We start from the raw sequence: 16,981 nt of genomic DNA, 5'->3' as shown, positions 1-16,981 counted from the left end.
CACAGTCATGCATTGCTAAATAATGGGGAGACCATAAGGAATGCATTGCTTTGCTGTATGCACACCATCGAGTATACTTAAACAAACTAGACGGTGGAACCCACCACACACCTCGCTGGCTGGTATGCACCATCGTGTGTGTGGTCTGCCCTCGACTGGAACGTTAGGCACTGCACTTCTGTGCAGTTACCTTCCAGGCGGGGCCCTTGTGGTGCATTGGACTATGGGGCTTTTGAGTATTAGGCCAATTCTCTCAAAGCCTAACACCATGGCACTGAGCATGGGCTTTGACGTAAGACAAGGATTACCACCCTGGCTCTGTCATGTCCTGGCAGTGTGGCTGCAGGCTGACAACTTTAATCTCTCTTGAGCCATGCCTGCCTGATTATCTACTACAGCAGTAGGGTTTTTTTTCTTTTTTAAAAAATATTTATTTATTTATTTGAAAGCCAGAGTTACATACACACACACACACACACACACAGAGAGAGAGAGAGAGAGAGAGAGAGAGGTCTTCCATCCTCTGGTTCACTCCCAATTGCCCAATTGGCTGATTTAAAACCAGGAGCCAGGAGCTTCTTTTGGGTCTCTCCTTCTTGGGGCCCAAGGACTTGGGCCATCTTCTACTATTTTCCCAGGCCATAGCAGAGAGCTGGATTGGAAGTGGAGCAGTCGGAACTCCAACCAGCGCCCATACGGGATGCCAGCACTGCAGACGGCAGCTTTACCTACTATGCCAAAGAGTCGGCCCCGAGCAGTAGGTTTTGTAAAGAGCATGAGCACACCATCTACCACAGGCTGGCTTCCAGAGTTCTCAGCAGACTGCATGCACGGTGAGGGGTTAGCAAATTCTTTGTAAAAGGCCAAGCAATACATGCTTAAGGCTTGGGGGGCCCCCTACTCTGGGCCCGTGCTCCACTCTGCCTCCACTGTCTGAAAGCAGCCATAGATGCACAAATGAGTGAGTGTGGCTGTGTTCCAATAAAACTTTATTTAGAAAGGAGGGCCAGTGGTAGGTGGAGCTTGCCAATCCCTGCTGTGAGCAATGAGGTGCAGGAGAGATTTGGTGCAGGGTTTGGCCCCCCAGTCCCCTCCATTCTGTGCATTGAGATTTCTTGAGAACAGCACCTTAGTGTATTCAGCTGGGTCAACTGAAGGTGCCTTAGGAAACAAGGTAGTCTTGTCCCTAAGTTAACGACGTTGAGATGAAAATAGCATTGTACACCCTGGCCCTTAATTATTTAAATTACCTAAATTTTTTTTTGCTTCCTCTCCCTTTATTTATTTATTTATTTATTTATTTTTTTGACAGGCAGAGTGGACAGTGAGAGAGAGACAGAGAGAAAGGTCTTCCTTCCGTTGGTTCACCCTCCAATCGCCGCCACGGCCAGCGCACCGCGCTGATCCGAAGGCAGGAGCCAGGTGCTTATCCTGGTCTCCTATGGGGTGCAGGGCCCAAGCACTTGGGCCATCCTCCACTGCACTCCCGGGCCACAGCAGAGAGCTGGCCTGGAAGAGGGGCAACCGGGACAGAATCCGGCGCCCGACCGGGACTAGAACCCCGTGTGCCGGCGCCGCTAGGCGGAGGATTAGCCTAGTGAGCCGCGGTGCCGGCTCCTCGCCCTTTAGCTTTTCCTTTCCCTGCCATGCTCTTCACTGGTACCCAAAATGCATTGAATGCACCTAAACCGCCTAACATCCTAGCCGAGCAGCACCCACTGTGGAGTGTGGACGGCTTCCTCTCATGACCACAGGGCTGACCAGCAGCTGCCGCTGCCCAGCATCACCAGAGAGGACGGGACTGCAGGGCACGAGCCGGGCGGATTCTTGTGCAATCCGCCAAGTAAGGCTTGCGCTGAACGCGGGTTGCTTTCCCATCACTGTGAGCTGGGGAGAGGCTGCAGTTCCTCCTCCATGTAGGGGTGCTTTCCCTTCATCCTCTCAGCGGCATCTGATCTCAAAGATCAGCAAGCCTCCTGCGTGTGCCTGAGCACCTCTGTGAGCACACAGCTGTATCCTTTGCATGTTCCCAGCCTCTGGGTCTCCCCAGCAGGGTCTGAGGGACCAGGGCTTTGTTTCAGTCACCTGGGAGAAACCTGTCGCATGGATGGTGGGAACCTTTTCCAATTCAGCATTAGCTGTTTCAGAAATCGATGCCTTCCAAGCCTCCCACCTGCTCACAGCAAAACCTCGGTGGCTTCTCTGATTCGAGAATTCCTTCACATTCCCATCAGAAGAACACAAATGGCCAAGGATTTCTTCCCAGGAGCCTAATGAACTGATTTTCCCTTTACGTGACAAGCAGGAGAACACCAGGGCTATTTTGCCACTGTGCTGGGTTGTGGATGACTCAGCTCGCTCTAGGCTTTCCTCTAATAAGTTATTTATATTTTCTATGGCTTCAACCCTGTCAAGCGGAGGAAGAGGAATCAATTAATATAGGCAGTAAGTGAATCCAAATGCTGGGTTACTAAGTCAACGGCAGCATCTGCCAGCCTACAGAAGCCTCTTCCACTTGACTTTGCAACTGCAGTTCTTCATGTGGCCGTCAACCTCTAGAAGCCCGCCCCCACCGCCTACCCACACCACCCAGGCCCCAGTGCACCCATCCGCAGGCCTAAAGATGCACTGTCGCTTCTTCAGCTACTCAGCCTTCCAATGACATTTCAGCTTTGAGGGCCTTTTTTCCTAGGAATGGCTCATTATTTTGCTGTTCACTCATCTGTGTGCGTAGCTTCTACAAATCAAGACACAGAGAAACTTCTAGACAAATGAAAACATGTTTTATTTACAAGAAAAAAGTCTGTACACTGTGTATACATAAAAATATACAAAACCGAAATAGAAACTATCAAAGTGTTAAAATGCGTACAAACACTTTTAAAAGGCGACTCCTGGAAAACCTCAAGCCTTAATTAGTTTGAAGAGTACACATTTCGTTTTAAAAATTAGCATACAAAAAAATTCCCACCAAAGTTGTTAAAAAAGTTCACTGGTTTCCACTGGAAGAATTTCGTTAAGTCTTTTATCTGGAGTAAAACAGATGTGTGTTATAAATATTAGGTTTTAGCACAACCAATGCATTTTATTTCTTTAAAATCTCCCTACTAAGACTATTTTCCATTGAATCATAAAAGTTTCTTCCTCTAATCTTGTAAAAAGCCATGAGCTCTACATAAACCTCTCTTCAAAGCTCAGAGTTAAATCAGGCCTCTGAGTAGGACACGTTATTAAAGCAGTGTGCCACATACAGCGTGCCTTTCAAAGGTTTCCATCCTACTCTTTCATTGTAGACAAGAAGTGTAGAATGAGGGTGAGCGGTGGGGTGGAGTGGGTAGAGGACTGAATTTTGTTAATAGAAGGACAGAAAACATTGGCTTCTTTCTCTTAAAAATTCAGCGTTTGCAAAATCAAAGAAAAATATATCGTGAGAGTTTCAGCCATAAAGACTGGTAACGACACTATGAAACCAGCCATGTATGTAGATACGTATATATGCGATTATATAACTATATCTACATGCACACACTTTTATTCTAAGAGTAAGAACTATCGCAATGATTTCATTCTTTAAATTTCATTAGCATAAACTGGTAGAGGAATACCCTGAATTATTTTCCTTACTAAAAGGCTTTTTTTTTTCTCATTTACTAAAGCAACAATCAGAGCTTAGAACTGACAGAGAAATACTTTTCATTTACCAACCCAAGTGACGGAAACATGCAGAATAATTTCATGATGGACAGATTCAGGATATAAAAAAATGGGTTGAAAGTCAGGAACATTTTACTTAAGCAATTAATTTCTGAGTGAGGCTGCCTCCTCACTCTTGTTACCATTTAGTAAGGCTTTCAAACTATCAGAGAGTCAGAAATCAAGAGACAGTATGAGAGAATATATTCAGAGACTGTTTGTCCTATCTATTCAATCTCAGTAATTCCCCCAGCCCTCCCCCAATTCCCTCCTCTGTCTCGTCCCACAGCGGAGAGCAATAGGGCCGGGTGACTCTGAGTGCATGCACCATGTGTTGATTTGTAAGTAAACCTGCAGAGGCCGCTTTCATCATCAGTGGTGTGTACAATCCTCCCATCACATAACATGACTCATCTCAATCTGGTTTTACTGAATGCACTCATACAGGTCCTAACTGATTCAGTAAATGTCTACTGTGCTTGCCCAGAAGGGGCAGGCAACAAAATATCTTATAATCTGTCCCAGTAGACTGAACTGGCTCAGAACTACGTCGTGGAGTGACCTGGTTCCCTGGATTTCCCAATTTGGAAAACGCCAATGATTATGTTAGCATTGTTCTTGTTCAGGTCCATGTTTACAATGACAGAGGACCCCTGGGGAGCCCAGGCCTGACTGACTGGCGGACCAAAGGGAGGAGACATGTGGCGACTGCTGCTTCTGATGCAGGATGCCTGGAACTCTGTGTCAGGTCACACGAGGGAAGACACGACTATTCAAAGGTGGGTGAACACTCCTCATGTGCTCATTTTAATGCACACCCTTGAGGTTGAGGTTTCTAAGCTCCTGGCCCCGAGCACAAAGCTCTCTGTTAAAAGTAGCCCTCAGCGACATGGGACCAGGGCATTGGTATTCCAGGGAATGTGGACAATGCCACATCCTTTACACACTACCTCAGTGCCCTGTGCGGCTGACTGGAGAAACCAGTTAGGGAGAATCTAGACGCAGCTGAATTGTCATCTGTTTCTTGCAACAACAACAGCTACAAAAGGTAAAGTGAAATTCTCTCAAAATGAAAAGCAACATCATTTCTGTTAGTCCTGAGAGTGAAATAAGGAACCCAATGGCCTCAGGTTGAGCCATGGCATCTTATCAATGGCCTGGAATCTTTTCAATGGCCTGGAATCTTATCAATGGCCTGGGATGGTCCCTGAAAGCCACAGAACCTGGGAGAAATGTGTTGGGATGCCATTTGTCCATTAGCCACTTCACAAAAGGGCCTGTGATTAATGGAGCCCAGTATATGTGGCATGCAAAGATTAAATCAATGTCTGCCAAAATATTGCCTCTTCAGACTCATTTGGCCAATTCCAGAAACAGGTATCATGCTAACTCTGGCTGCCTAATATTTTGGAGAGGCTAAATAATTCAAACTTTCAAGTAGAAGAATGCCTGGGCTATATTAAAATGCACACCATACACTTTCTGAATATTCAACAGACTATGATTCCCAAGAGTCTGGAAGGCCATAATAAATTCAAAAAAATATAATTAAATTTCCTTTATGCCATTCAGTCCTTTTTTTTCTAACCTCAGTGAAACTGGGAGTACTCTTTTAAAAGTACATGAATTCACAATAAAATGCTATTTAAATGTTCTTGAAGTATTTTCTGAGGCTTTTGAACTTAAATATTTACATTGATCCCAATAAATTATTCTTTAATCAACTGCTTAAGGTTCAAAGGAGGGATTCTTCTGTATAAAAAGGATGTCTCTTGAGAAATCTACTTGGAAGACTACCAAAGCAACCTCAATAGCCGTGGGCATTTAAAATGGCAAAATCCTGGGAAATCCAGAAACATCTAAGGGTTGGCTCGTCTCACAACAGAGCTGCCCCATTGTGTCCTAGAACTTACAGCTCACATGAAAATAAGGCCAAAGCCTTTTAGCAAGATGGGGAGAATCCTGGGTTGACTTTCTCTACGCAGACTTATGTTACACTACCACACTGGAATGCAAACCTCTCTGGTCTGGTCACGTTTGCCTCAGGACACAGACCACCTACTTTCCTTGTTGTCAAAAGGCAATGCTTTCACACAGTCTTCATAATATGGCTTTGTCATGCTGCTGACATAAAACATATCTGCAGAAACAAGGACTGGATTCCTAAATGTTTGTCGTAGGAAGAACTGGTGAAAATGCAGCACACATCACTGCTGACTTCCCAATCGCTGATTTAAAAAAAAAAAAACAAAACCTGTGAGAAATGTGTACAAAAGGCTTAAGTAGGTACCCCTAGCTGCCCAGGGGGCCCAAAGTCCTTCCTTCTAGTTTGGAAGGAACAAGGCTGGGCCGTGCCAACTGCCAAGCATGTCGCCGGCTATGCAAGAGCTGTGGGGTGCACCTGCAGGTGAGGAGGCACCTGGGAAGGTGGAGCTGTGACAGGTGCAGGCCCCCGCTGCACCCATGATCCTGTGTGTACTTGCTGGCAGGGTTCCTCTCCTGCTGTGTGAGACTATCGCACCCAGTGAGTAATGAGACACTGCTGGGAAACAAAGGGCCTCCTTGGGGGACATCAGGGGTCAGGCTTGCTCTTGGACTGTTCCAGATGGCCAAGTTACGGTTTCAGAAATTTGTCCTGACACACAGCCAGCAAAGCATCCAGTGGCCAACGGGAAGTAGAGATGAGAAATACAATGCTTGAAAACATGTACTGGATGGGATTCTGAGGGCACTTCTTTGCTATTATACACATGTGAGTGATATTTCAGATGTACATCATAAAGTCTATGATATTTGATGACCAAAGCATGTACCAGTGACACAATAGACGTGGCAGAGTCTGTACCTCACATGGATGTTTCTAGTTAGAAACCACTTTGTGTTATCAAGAGTATGCCTGAAACCTGTAGTTGGAACCAACCCTGGTAACAGGTACTCATGGCATAAGAACATTGTTGGAGGTATTGTACTCATGGTTATACATTTGTTTTCTCTCTAGCTATCCTCTTTTTTTCATCTTTCTTAAGTTTTTTAAAAAGTCCATTTCTATATTCAAAGCTGTAATAAATACTCAAAGGCTTAGTAAGAGAAGAAATCTCATGGCCACCACTAAATTACAGTTGAAAGACTCAATACTACATGTCTAAAATCTATCTTCAAGTATTTTTGTGTGACATCGAGGACAACAGTAGTACCTTATTGCACATTGATTCCCATGAGTTCCTTTCTTAAGAGTGGGGGTCGGCGGGGTTGGGAGCCGGGCACTGCACGGCCTGGAAGCCGGGCAGGACCACCTTGCCCTTGCGATGCAGGTCTCCTTGGGTGCCCATGTTCAGACGCTGCACCAGGAGCTTCTCGTACAGCAGTGGGTGGTAGGCGCCCAGGGTACAGGCGGCGTCGTAGTATAGCTCGTGGTAGTGGCAAAGTTCCGTCTGCCGAATGGATGGGATGTATTCATACACGTGCACCTCTCTGCATAGGGACATCATGATGAGGATTCCTGACAGGACAAGAAAACGAGCAACCAGTGAGAGATGCCAGCGACAGGAGTCTTGGTGTTTGTTGTTGTTTGTTTATTTATTTTTGGAATGGCAGTAATCAACAGAGAATGACTATGGCCAGAGACAGCAGCTTGGCACTCCCTTTCTTGCAATGCCAGCCCTACTACTAGCTGGTGTGCTGGTTTCACGGGACATTTGGACTTACTGAGGTGCAATATTGAATATATTCACTTGCTTAATCGATGGCTGAGGACCCCATAATGAGAGGTGGAAAAAAAAGTCATTGACCCTAAGGGGACCGACCATACTCCAGGGGTAGATTTGCAACTCCCACAATACATGGTGAATATCACATTCTACACCAATGTCCCATCTGGCTTTCAATGCTACGACTGCTATGTTCTAAAGAAACAAATGTTATTAAAATTGCATTACAAAATAGTTGGTTGATTATAAATTGACGATGAACAGTTGTTTGGAAAATATAATGTAACAGTTACTACAAAGTAGTGGCTTGAATGAAAACAATAGAGTTAGCAGACACAGAGATTAAGATTCACACTAACAATTCTCAATGGGATGCAAATAAGGGATAGAAGGGAACTGCCTTAACTTGATAGAGAACATTCACAAGAAACCTGTAGCAGATGCCATACTTAACAGTGGACAGCTTAAAGCTTTACCACTGAGAACAGGAAAGCAAGGCAGGGATGATCCTTCTCACCATTCCCTCTCAACAACTTGCTGAAATTCTTGGTAGCACAATAAAAGGAAACAAAGGGTGTGCAGATTGGGAAGGAAGAAAAAAACTGTCTTTGAAGATGAAATAAATCCCAAAGAATAAATAACAACAAATACTGCTAGGAGGTAATAATAATAGTAGTATTGTTGTAATAATAACAACAAATACTGCTAGGGGCCGGTGTTGTGGCAGATGAAGCCCCACCCGCAGCGATGGCATCCCATATGTGCCCTGCCAGACGCTGGCACTGCAGCACAACAGGGAAGCCTCTGCCTACAACCGGCTTCCCACATCACAGTGCCAGTTCGAGTCCTGGCTGCTCTGCCTCTCTGTAGGCTTCTGCTCATGTCCCTGGGGAGACAGGGGAAGATGGCCCACACACTTGAGGAGGCCAGGATGGACTTCCTGGTGCCTGGCTTTGGCTTGGCCAAGACCTTGCTATTGTGGCCATCTGGGGAGCAAACCAGTGGAAGGAAGATCTAGATTTCACTCCCCCTCCGCCACATTCTCCTCCTCTTTGTCATTCTTGCTTTTAAGTAAGTGAGTCTTTAAATAAAATGTTTTAATATGTAGATGTATATACTTAAAACTCATTGTTTTTTTGTGATTTTTTACCTGGTTTTATTTATTTTTTATTAAGGAATACAAACTTCATGCTTTTCATAAATACAGCTTTAGGAATATAGTGATTCTTCCCACAGTACCCATCCCCCCCCAACATTCCCACCTGTCTTCCTCCTCTCTCTCCTACTCTCACTCTTAGAGCATCTAAAATATAATCTACAGAAGCAAAATTAACACTTCAAGATGCAGCGATTTGAACAGTCCTTGTCTCCACTGTTGAGGAACAGTTTTTTTTTCATGCAATTTGTTTAACTCTATTTTTTTTTTTTTTACAGGCAGAGTTAGATAGTGAGAGAGAGAGAGACAGGGAGAAAGGTCTTCCTTCCATTGGTTCACCCCCCTCCCCCAAATGGTCGCTACGGCCAGCGCAGAGCACCAATCTGAAGCCAGGAACAAGGTGCTTCCTCCTGGTCTCCCATGCCGATGCAGGTCCAGGTCCCAAGCACTTGGGCCATCCTCCACTGAACTCCCGGGCCATAGCAGAGAGCTGGACTGGAAGAGGGGCAACGGGGACAGAATCCGGTGCCCCAACCGGGACTAGAACCCAGTGTGCCGGCACCGCTAGGTGGAGGATTAGCCTAGTGAGCCGTGGCGCTGGCCCTGTTTAACTCTTTATTCGGTATAGAGTTAATTGTATGTGTATAAAGTTAATTGAAAGTAGATGTTACTAAAAACATAAATATAAAATTTTTAAAATAAAAATGGTTTCTATTTTAATGTTCCAAATAACTACAATATCTGATCATTGATAAGCAAATCTTATTCTTGATTAACACTAGCAAACTTTCCTTTCCCAGCACCATGGACACCGTCATTAACTTGAAACTTCTTTAAAAAACTAAACTCTTATCCCTTTTCTGAGAGAACTATGAAAAATGACAAAGCTGCAGAGTTGTGTTCAGGAACAGCCAGTATTTGTCTACAGGGAACAGAAACAAAAATTCTCAAACCAGAGCATCCGGGAGAAGGACACTGAAGGAGGGAACAGAAGGGGCCTAACTCTGCCTGGGGGATCTGGGAAGCCACCCAGCAGAAGTGAAGGCTGCATCTAAAGGGGCTGCCTGCAGACAAGGGGGCCAAGGAACCAGGAGAGCTGCTGCTTCACAGACAACAGGGTCTCCTGTGGAGAGCCATGATACAGCGCCATGTTTGAAAATAAAACCTCTCTCTAACGAGACAAGACTGCACAGTCTAATTTTTTTAAAGATTTATGTATTTATTTGAAAGTCAGAGTTACACAGAGAGAGGAGAGGCAGAGAGAGAGAGAAAGAGAGAGAGAGAGAGAGAGGGAGAGGTCTTCCATCTGATGGTTCACCCTCCAATTGACTGCAACGGCCGGAGCTGCACTGAAGCCAGGAGCCAGGAGCTTCCAGGTCTCCCATGTGGGTGCAGGGGCCCAAGGACTTGGGCCATCTTCTACTGCTTTCCCGGGCCATATCAGAGAGCTGGATGGGAAGTGGCGCAGCCAGGACTTGAACCGGCACACATATGGGATGCTGGCACTGCAGGCCAGGGCATTAATCTGCTGTGCCACAGCGCCAGCCCCAAAACAGACTGCACAGTTTGACATCCCATGAAATCGTTCTCAGGAACAACGTTAGGGCTTCAAGTCACTGATCCGTTCCTTTCCTCCCCAACCCCCACTCAGGTTCACCACCGACCTCCCCTCTTCCATGGCTGCAGGTTCATCCTCCAGCCACTGTGGCATCAGCGGAACCAACAGAGAAAGAGGGGGTGGATGTCCTGGAGGCTCCGGTTATGGCATCAGAGAAGGAACGGAAGACACAGGTGACGCACAACTCTGCCTCCTTCTGCGTAAACCAATCCAGGACTCCCACTGGGGGTGGAGCTGAGACTTGAACTCAGCCGCTTTGATACGAGATGCAGGTGTCCCAAGCTGCTTCTTTACCTGTGTGTCAAACGCCTGCCCCTGCCCCGGGAAATTTAATCCTCCTTGTATTCCCAGTTCCTCTAAACCTGAACAAAAAAAACTCTGCAGTGTTTTCTGGAGGTGATGATTTCCTAGGGCCCTGGTCTGTGGAGCTGAGCACGGCTTTAAGGGCTTTTAGCCCTGGGGCTGTGGAACAGGCCGCTGCATAGTGGCCAGCACTGGCCATTCTCCCTGCCTGGTGTGCAATATGCTAAGCTGTGTCCAAGGAGCCATCTTGGACGCCCCTGAGGAGGTGCACTTCACAGCATGAACATCTTTTAGGACAGTGTCTTTCTTTCTTTCTTTCTTTCTTTTTCTTTTTCTTTTTTTTTTTTTGACAGGCAGAATGGATAGTGAGAGAGAGAGAGACAGAGAGAAAGGTCTTCCTTTGCCGTTGGTTCACCCTCCAATGGCTGCCACGGCTGGCGCGCTGCGGCTGGCGCACCGCGCGGATCCAAAGCCAGGAGCCAGGAGCTTCTCCTGGTCTCCCATGGGGTGCAGGGCCCAAGCACTTGGGCCATCCTCCACTGCCTTCCCGGGCCACAGCAGAGAGCTGGCCTGGAAGAGGGGCAACTGAGACAGAATCCGGCGCCCCGACTGGGACTAGAACCCGGTGTGCCGGCGCCGCAAGGCAGAGGATTAGCCTACTGAGCCTCGGCGCCGGCCAACAGTGTCTTTCTAACACATGGCAGTGAGTGCCTTCAATGGTGTCTTTTGCACAAAAGTATCTTACATACAAGATTCTTCAAAAGTTCATGGAAATGGAATTAAAGGGTAAGTTGAATTTGGTGCAAAAATTTTTCTCAACCATGCGTTTTTTTTCACGAAACACACGTATTATGAAAAACACTTTATGAAAAATGATCACCAATTTGAGTGCTATGGCTGTGGCTAAAATGTTTCTCAATACTTTCAATTTCTTTATTAATCTGCTTGTGGACCAATAACAAATGTTCTTAGACCAATGCTGGTCTGCTGGCCACTTTGAGGACCAGGCTAGTGCAATAGTGGGATCTGCCAAACGTGCAAGACGGAGCTGCTCAACTTCTGATGGAGTCGCATCCGGGTAACCGTGAGTTGAACGTATCGCAGCTGGCAACGCGATGCACCCACCTCACCAACCACACATGCCAGCACATCGCCCTCTAGAGCATGGATGGTTTCCCCTCAAAACTGGGAGCTGCGTGTGCTGCTGCCCAGCACTACAAGGGAGGATCCGACTTCATAGTCCTAACCTGGATACGATCCAAATTCAACATGCCGAGGATGCTTTCTACTGACGTGATGATACTTTTGTACCACCAGGATATCAAAAAATTCTAAGGTGAACCATCAAAAGTTGAGCACCAACTGTACAGATTTTATTCAAAGTAAACAAGTATAATTCTAAGATTTTCTTGGGTAATTACTTCACATTTTCAAATAACTTATAGGTGAGGCAGTGTTTCATCTATTGGTTAAGAAATTGGCTAAAGGGGCCAGTACTGTGGCGCAGTAGGCTAAGCCTCACCTGAGGCACTGGCATCCTATCTGGGTGTTGATTTGTATCCTGACTGCTCTTCTTCTGATCCAGCTCTATGCCAATGGCCTGGGAAAGCAGTGGAAGATGGCCCAGGTGCTTGGGTCCCTGCACCCATGTGGGAGACCTGGAAGAAGCTCCTGGCTCCCGACTTCAGATCAGCTCAGCTCCAGCCATTGCAGCCATTCGGAGAGTTAACCAATGGATGGGAGAGCTTTCTCTCTGTCTCCCACTCTCTGTAACCCTACCTCTCAATAAATAAATTAAAAAATGGCATTTAAAAAACCACAGTGGTCTATGTACTACTTATTGAATTATTTATTAAAAAAGAAAAAAGAAATTGGTTAAGAAGTCCACATCCCTTATTGGAGTGCCTGGACTCAAGTCCTGGCTCCAGCTCCACACTCCAGCTTCCTGCTAACGCAACCCTGAGGAGGCAGCAGTGATGGTTCCTGCCACTCATATGGGAGATTTGATTGAGTTCTCAGCTCCTGGCTTCAGCTTTAGCTCAGCCCCAGATGTCAAGGACACTTGAAAGGGGAAGTGGTGAAAAGGCAGATGGGAGCTCTCTTTCTCTCTCTGTCTTTTTAGAATATAATCAACAGAACACCATCAATAGAGCAACTTTTCATTTAGTTCATGATACTCTTAACAATAAGCAAAGTGTGGATGCTGGGCCAGAGCTGTGCCATAGCATGTTAAGCTCTTATCTACAGTGCCAGCATCCCCATGGGCACCGGTTCAAGTCCCGGCTGCTCCACTTCCAATTCAGCTCCCTACTAATGTGCCTGGGAAAACAGCAGAGGATGGCCCAACTGCTTGGGCCCCTGCATCCATGTGGGAGACCCAGATGAAACTGCTGGATCCTGGTTTCAGCCTGGCCCAACACTGGCCAATGCCACCATTTAGGGAGTGAACCAACAGATAGAGCTCTCTTTTTCTCCCTCTCTCTGTCTCTCCCTCTCTGTAGTTCTTTCAAATAAATAAATAAATTGAAAAAAATTTAAAAAGAAAAATGAGGGTATTTGATCAAGTTATCTTCATAATTCCTCTGTATTTTTGCCTATCTGATAGAGATTTAGCAACAATAGTTTCCCATATCCTTTTGTATTCTAACATGAATACAGGTCATTGGAAACTTGGCCAAGAGCATCCTAAGATTTAAGCAATAACAGAATTGTCCCTAGTGCTTCAGTGGCAGACAGGTGCAGTACAGATATTGGAGGTAATATAGAAGTACCTTCTAAGGGAAAGGAAAAAAAGAATTTACAATTCATTTGGCATATGTGAAAGGTGGAAAAGATCGATGGTGCCCAGGAAGGGGAATGCTCTTTAACAAACCTTTTCCAGTTAGCACACTCAATTTATTTGGCATATGCATTCTTTACCTTTTAATTTTCTTAAAGCTATTATTATACATAAATTTGAGATTAGACTCAAACTTTGTCATAGAGTACTGAAAATCAACCTTAAATGTGGTTAAATCCACACATCAGTTTTCCTAAGAGTGGTTAATAGTACTTCGCAACGCCCAGAGACCTGAGGAATCAATTTCTTTACACAGTTATGTGCTGCTTAATGACAGGAACACATGCTGATAAATGTGTTTGCGGGAGCATCACAGCGCACTTACACAAACTAAGATGGCTACAGCGTCACTGGGCGATATGACCTATGGGACCACTGCTGCATATGTGCCCCATGATGGATGAAACCTGTTACGCTTCGCAGCGCGCGACTGTACTTTGCCAAAAAAAAAAAAAAAATCTAGGCAGACGTCAGTGTCTGGAGGACTATAATAGCTCTTGAATGGTTTAGAGTGAGTGTAGGGAGGAAGGCTAGTGTGGAGCAGATACTGCAGGACTGGGGCAGGGCTGGGCAGGGGTGGAGAGAACACGGCCACCCCAAGTGCTACTGCAGGCCTCTTCACTGAAGGTCCACACGGATCAAACTGGGCTTGGTGCAAACTGGTGCAGATTCAGAGAATGTTCTTAAGAGAAAAGCTAATGGACTTGCCTTTACATTCAAAGACAGGTGCCAGTCCCGTGACCATCCTTAGGATGACTTGAAGCAAGTGTCTGTCTTAACGCCATATAGAAAACACCACTTGGGCTCTGTCACCAGATCTTTTCTGAAGTGCTGTGAAGCTGAGCCTTGTCCTCCATAAATGACCCAAGTATCGATCACACAAGACTCTCCAAAGGCACTGGCTTTACCACTGAGGCCGGGTGCTGGAGTCCCCCATTTTCCCCAGGCTGACAATTCTCTAGGAGGACCTATGGGATCCAGCAGAGCTGTCCCCATGGTTCTGATGTATTATGGTGAAGAGTGAAAGGTAAAGTCAGCCAAAGGAAAAGGTGCATGGGGGGAAGTTGAGGAGAAGCCAGGGAGGTGCAAGCTTCTACAGCCTTCTCCCTGCGAAGTCCTACAGGGAAACACTAATTTCCTCAGTGACGAGTTGTGACACCTGCTAGGCACTGACTCTGCCCACCCACCTCGAGTTCACACGTGAGATGGGAAGAGGAGACTTTGGGAGGTGATGAGGTCAGCGTCGTGGCGCCTTCATGAAGGGGACTAGTGCAGTTCTAAGATGTGATCTCTCTCCAGGATGCCACTCAAGGATCTGTCAAGGAGGCAGCCAACTCCACAGCAGGAAGAGAGCTTTCAGCAGACCTCCTGGCCTCCAGAATTGGAGGAGATCGATCTGTGTTGCTCAAGCCACGTAGACGGAGGCCTTTCTGGTGTAGCAGCCCCCAAATGACTATGACAACACATTGCAAATGTGGTTAACCAAGTTTGTAAGAGACTCAGTACCCAGGGCTTTTCCTAGGAGCAGCTGGGGTTGGCAGCCTCTGCCAGGCAAGTGCCAACATCATAGATTGCCTGAAAGAAAGCAAGTGTTCAAAGCACAATGCTCGCGCCGGTGCCACGGCTCACTAGGCTAATCCTCCACCTAGCGGCGCCGGGACACCGGGTTCTAGTCCCAGTCGGGGCGCCGGATTCTGTCCCGGTTGCCCCTCTTCCAGGCCAGCTCTCTGCTGTGGTCCGGGAAGGCAGTGGAGGATGGCCCAAGTGCTTGGGCCCTGCACCCGCATGGGAGACCAGGAGAAGCACCTGGCTCCTGACATCGGATCATCATGGTGCACCGGCCGCAGCGCGCCAGCTGTGGCTGCCATTGGAGGGTGAACCAACGGCAAAAGGAAGACCTTTCTCTCTGTCTCTCTCTCTCTCACTATCCACTCTGCCTGTCAAAAAAAAAAAAAAAAAAAAAAGGCACAATGCTCGCTCGCATAAACAGCGCAGGCATAGCGAACCATCTCGGGGGGAACCTTCCCCAAGCCCCCAGGCACAAGTGGGGTGCCAACCTCGCAAATGGGCCCTCCTCTGGACAAGTGGTCAAGCTTGCAGTGAGAAGTCCTTTCTACACAGACACCACGGATGTACATATTCAAAGTTTCACATTCCTTTAGTCATTGACATGGGTTGCGCTAAAAGTGTTACTGATTTTTATATTTTTCATTTCCTCTTATGTCTGCTCAGGATTACTTAAAATGCAAGAAGAATATAAACCATCAAATATTCTGCAATTCAGTGAAGAGCAACTTTGAAAAAAATCACGTAAGGAACTGCTAGGTTAAGTAATACTGTTTAAGACTAAAAAAAAATCAACTGCTTTCACCACCAACAAAAGTTTTACTGCTTTCAGTGTGGAGCTGTTGGTCTCCTGGTCAGCAGATGATTATTTCTAGGCTTTTAGTGTGTTTTTCCATGCCAATCAAATGGGCATGTGGCCAGCTATTGAGAATCTTTAAGTAGAATTCGATTAAGGTTAAGTTTCTTCCATGGACAGTTTTTACAAATTAGTCTGTTCAAGGGATTTGTTTATAGTAAAAAAGTGTTGGTATTTTCCAGGCAATTATGACTTAAGAAGTAGTCATTTGCCACATTATATGTTTTTAAATGTTGTGCAATGTAACATGATTATCAAACTAATTAAAAAGTATTTCTACTGGTTTTAATAAAATGTCATGTTATGTGAGTCAGTCTAATAAGCAGATGGATTTATTTATTCACTTCAAAATCTGGACAAAGAGAAACTTTAAGGCATGCCCAGAGTATCACAAATTCTGAATGAATGAGGTTTCTATATAATTTGCTTGTTTAGATATAATTGATACGCTATCAGAATTTAATGTGGCTGAGTCATTTAGCATTTAGCTTAATTGTGATTACATCCAAATGATCTTGCCTCTCACCTGGCAGAACATTGAAAATCACTAAGAAAAATAGAATCTTGATGAAAATATCCTTCATCAAATAGAAAAATGAGCTGCAAATATAAAATAGAGCATAGGGGGCCGGCACTGTAACTTAGTAGGCTAAAGCCTCTGCCTGCGGTGCTGGCATTCCATATGGGTGCAGGTTTGTATCCTGGCTGCTCCTCTTCTAATCCAGCTTTCTGATAATGACCTGGGAAAGCAGTGGAAGATGGCCAAAGTGCTTGGGCCCCGCACCAGGTCTACCCTGTGGGAGGGTACTGGCAGATTCGATGACTAGTGAGGGCTGGTTTCCTGGTTCCTTGATGGATACCTGTGTCTTCATGTGGTGTAAGGGGCAGATGGGCTCCCTGGAATCTCTTATAAGAACACTAACATCCACGCAGGAGGATCTGAGTCCACACCTGACCTAATCACCTCCCAGAAGCTCTCACCTCCTCATCCTATCACCTCGGGCTTAGGAATTCAACACACAAACACGAGGGGGACAGACATTTAGCCCATGGCCCTGAACCACCTTCCCAAGTGTTATTGTGACGATGGCTCCTTCTTCTTTTTATAAAGTAGAAAAGAGTTTCTTTATGTTTGGGCAGAGAGAGGGATATAAAGAGAGCATGGCTTCTTGAAATCAATGACAGCTGACTTCCAAACCACACTCATTAATGAGTAGAACAATTAATCTAGCATAGAGACAAA

General features: G+C 45.9%; 1 protein-coding gene across 10 annotated transcripts in view; it reads right to left on the bottom strand.

Annotated features, from left to right (window-relative positions):
• Positions 1-2,761: 2,761 nt before the first annotated feature.
• The window catches only part of ST6GAL2 (ST6 beta-galactoside alpha-2,6-sialyltransferase 2), a 76,127-nt gene continuing 61,907 nt past the window's right edge, over positions 2,762-16,981 (bottom strand). For 9 of the 10 annotated variants that reach the window (XM_017339285.3, XM_051834815.2, XM_008253020.4 and 6 more), the window contains one exon: positions 5,935-7,192. In XM_017339285.3, the coding sequence (XP_017194774.2) occupies positions 6,921-7,192 (272 nt within the window). In that variant the 3' untranslated portion in view covers positions 5,935-6,920. The other variant, XM_070068696.1, reaches the window with a different exon arrangement.

The sequence above is a fragment of the Oryctolagus cuniculus genome, chromosome 2 (genome assembly GCF_964237555.1).
Source record: "Oryctolagus cuniculus chromosome 2, mOryCun1.1, whole genome shotgun sequence".
Classification (NCBI taxonomy): Eukaryota; Metazoa; Chordata; class Mammalia; order Lagomorpha; family Leporidae; genus Oryctolagus; species Oryctolagus cuniculus.
Note: the sequence above shows the minus strand (reverse complement) of the source record. Positions and strands in the feature narration are given on the sequence as shown.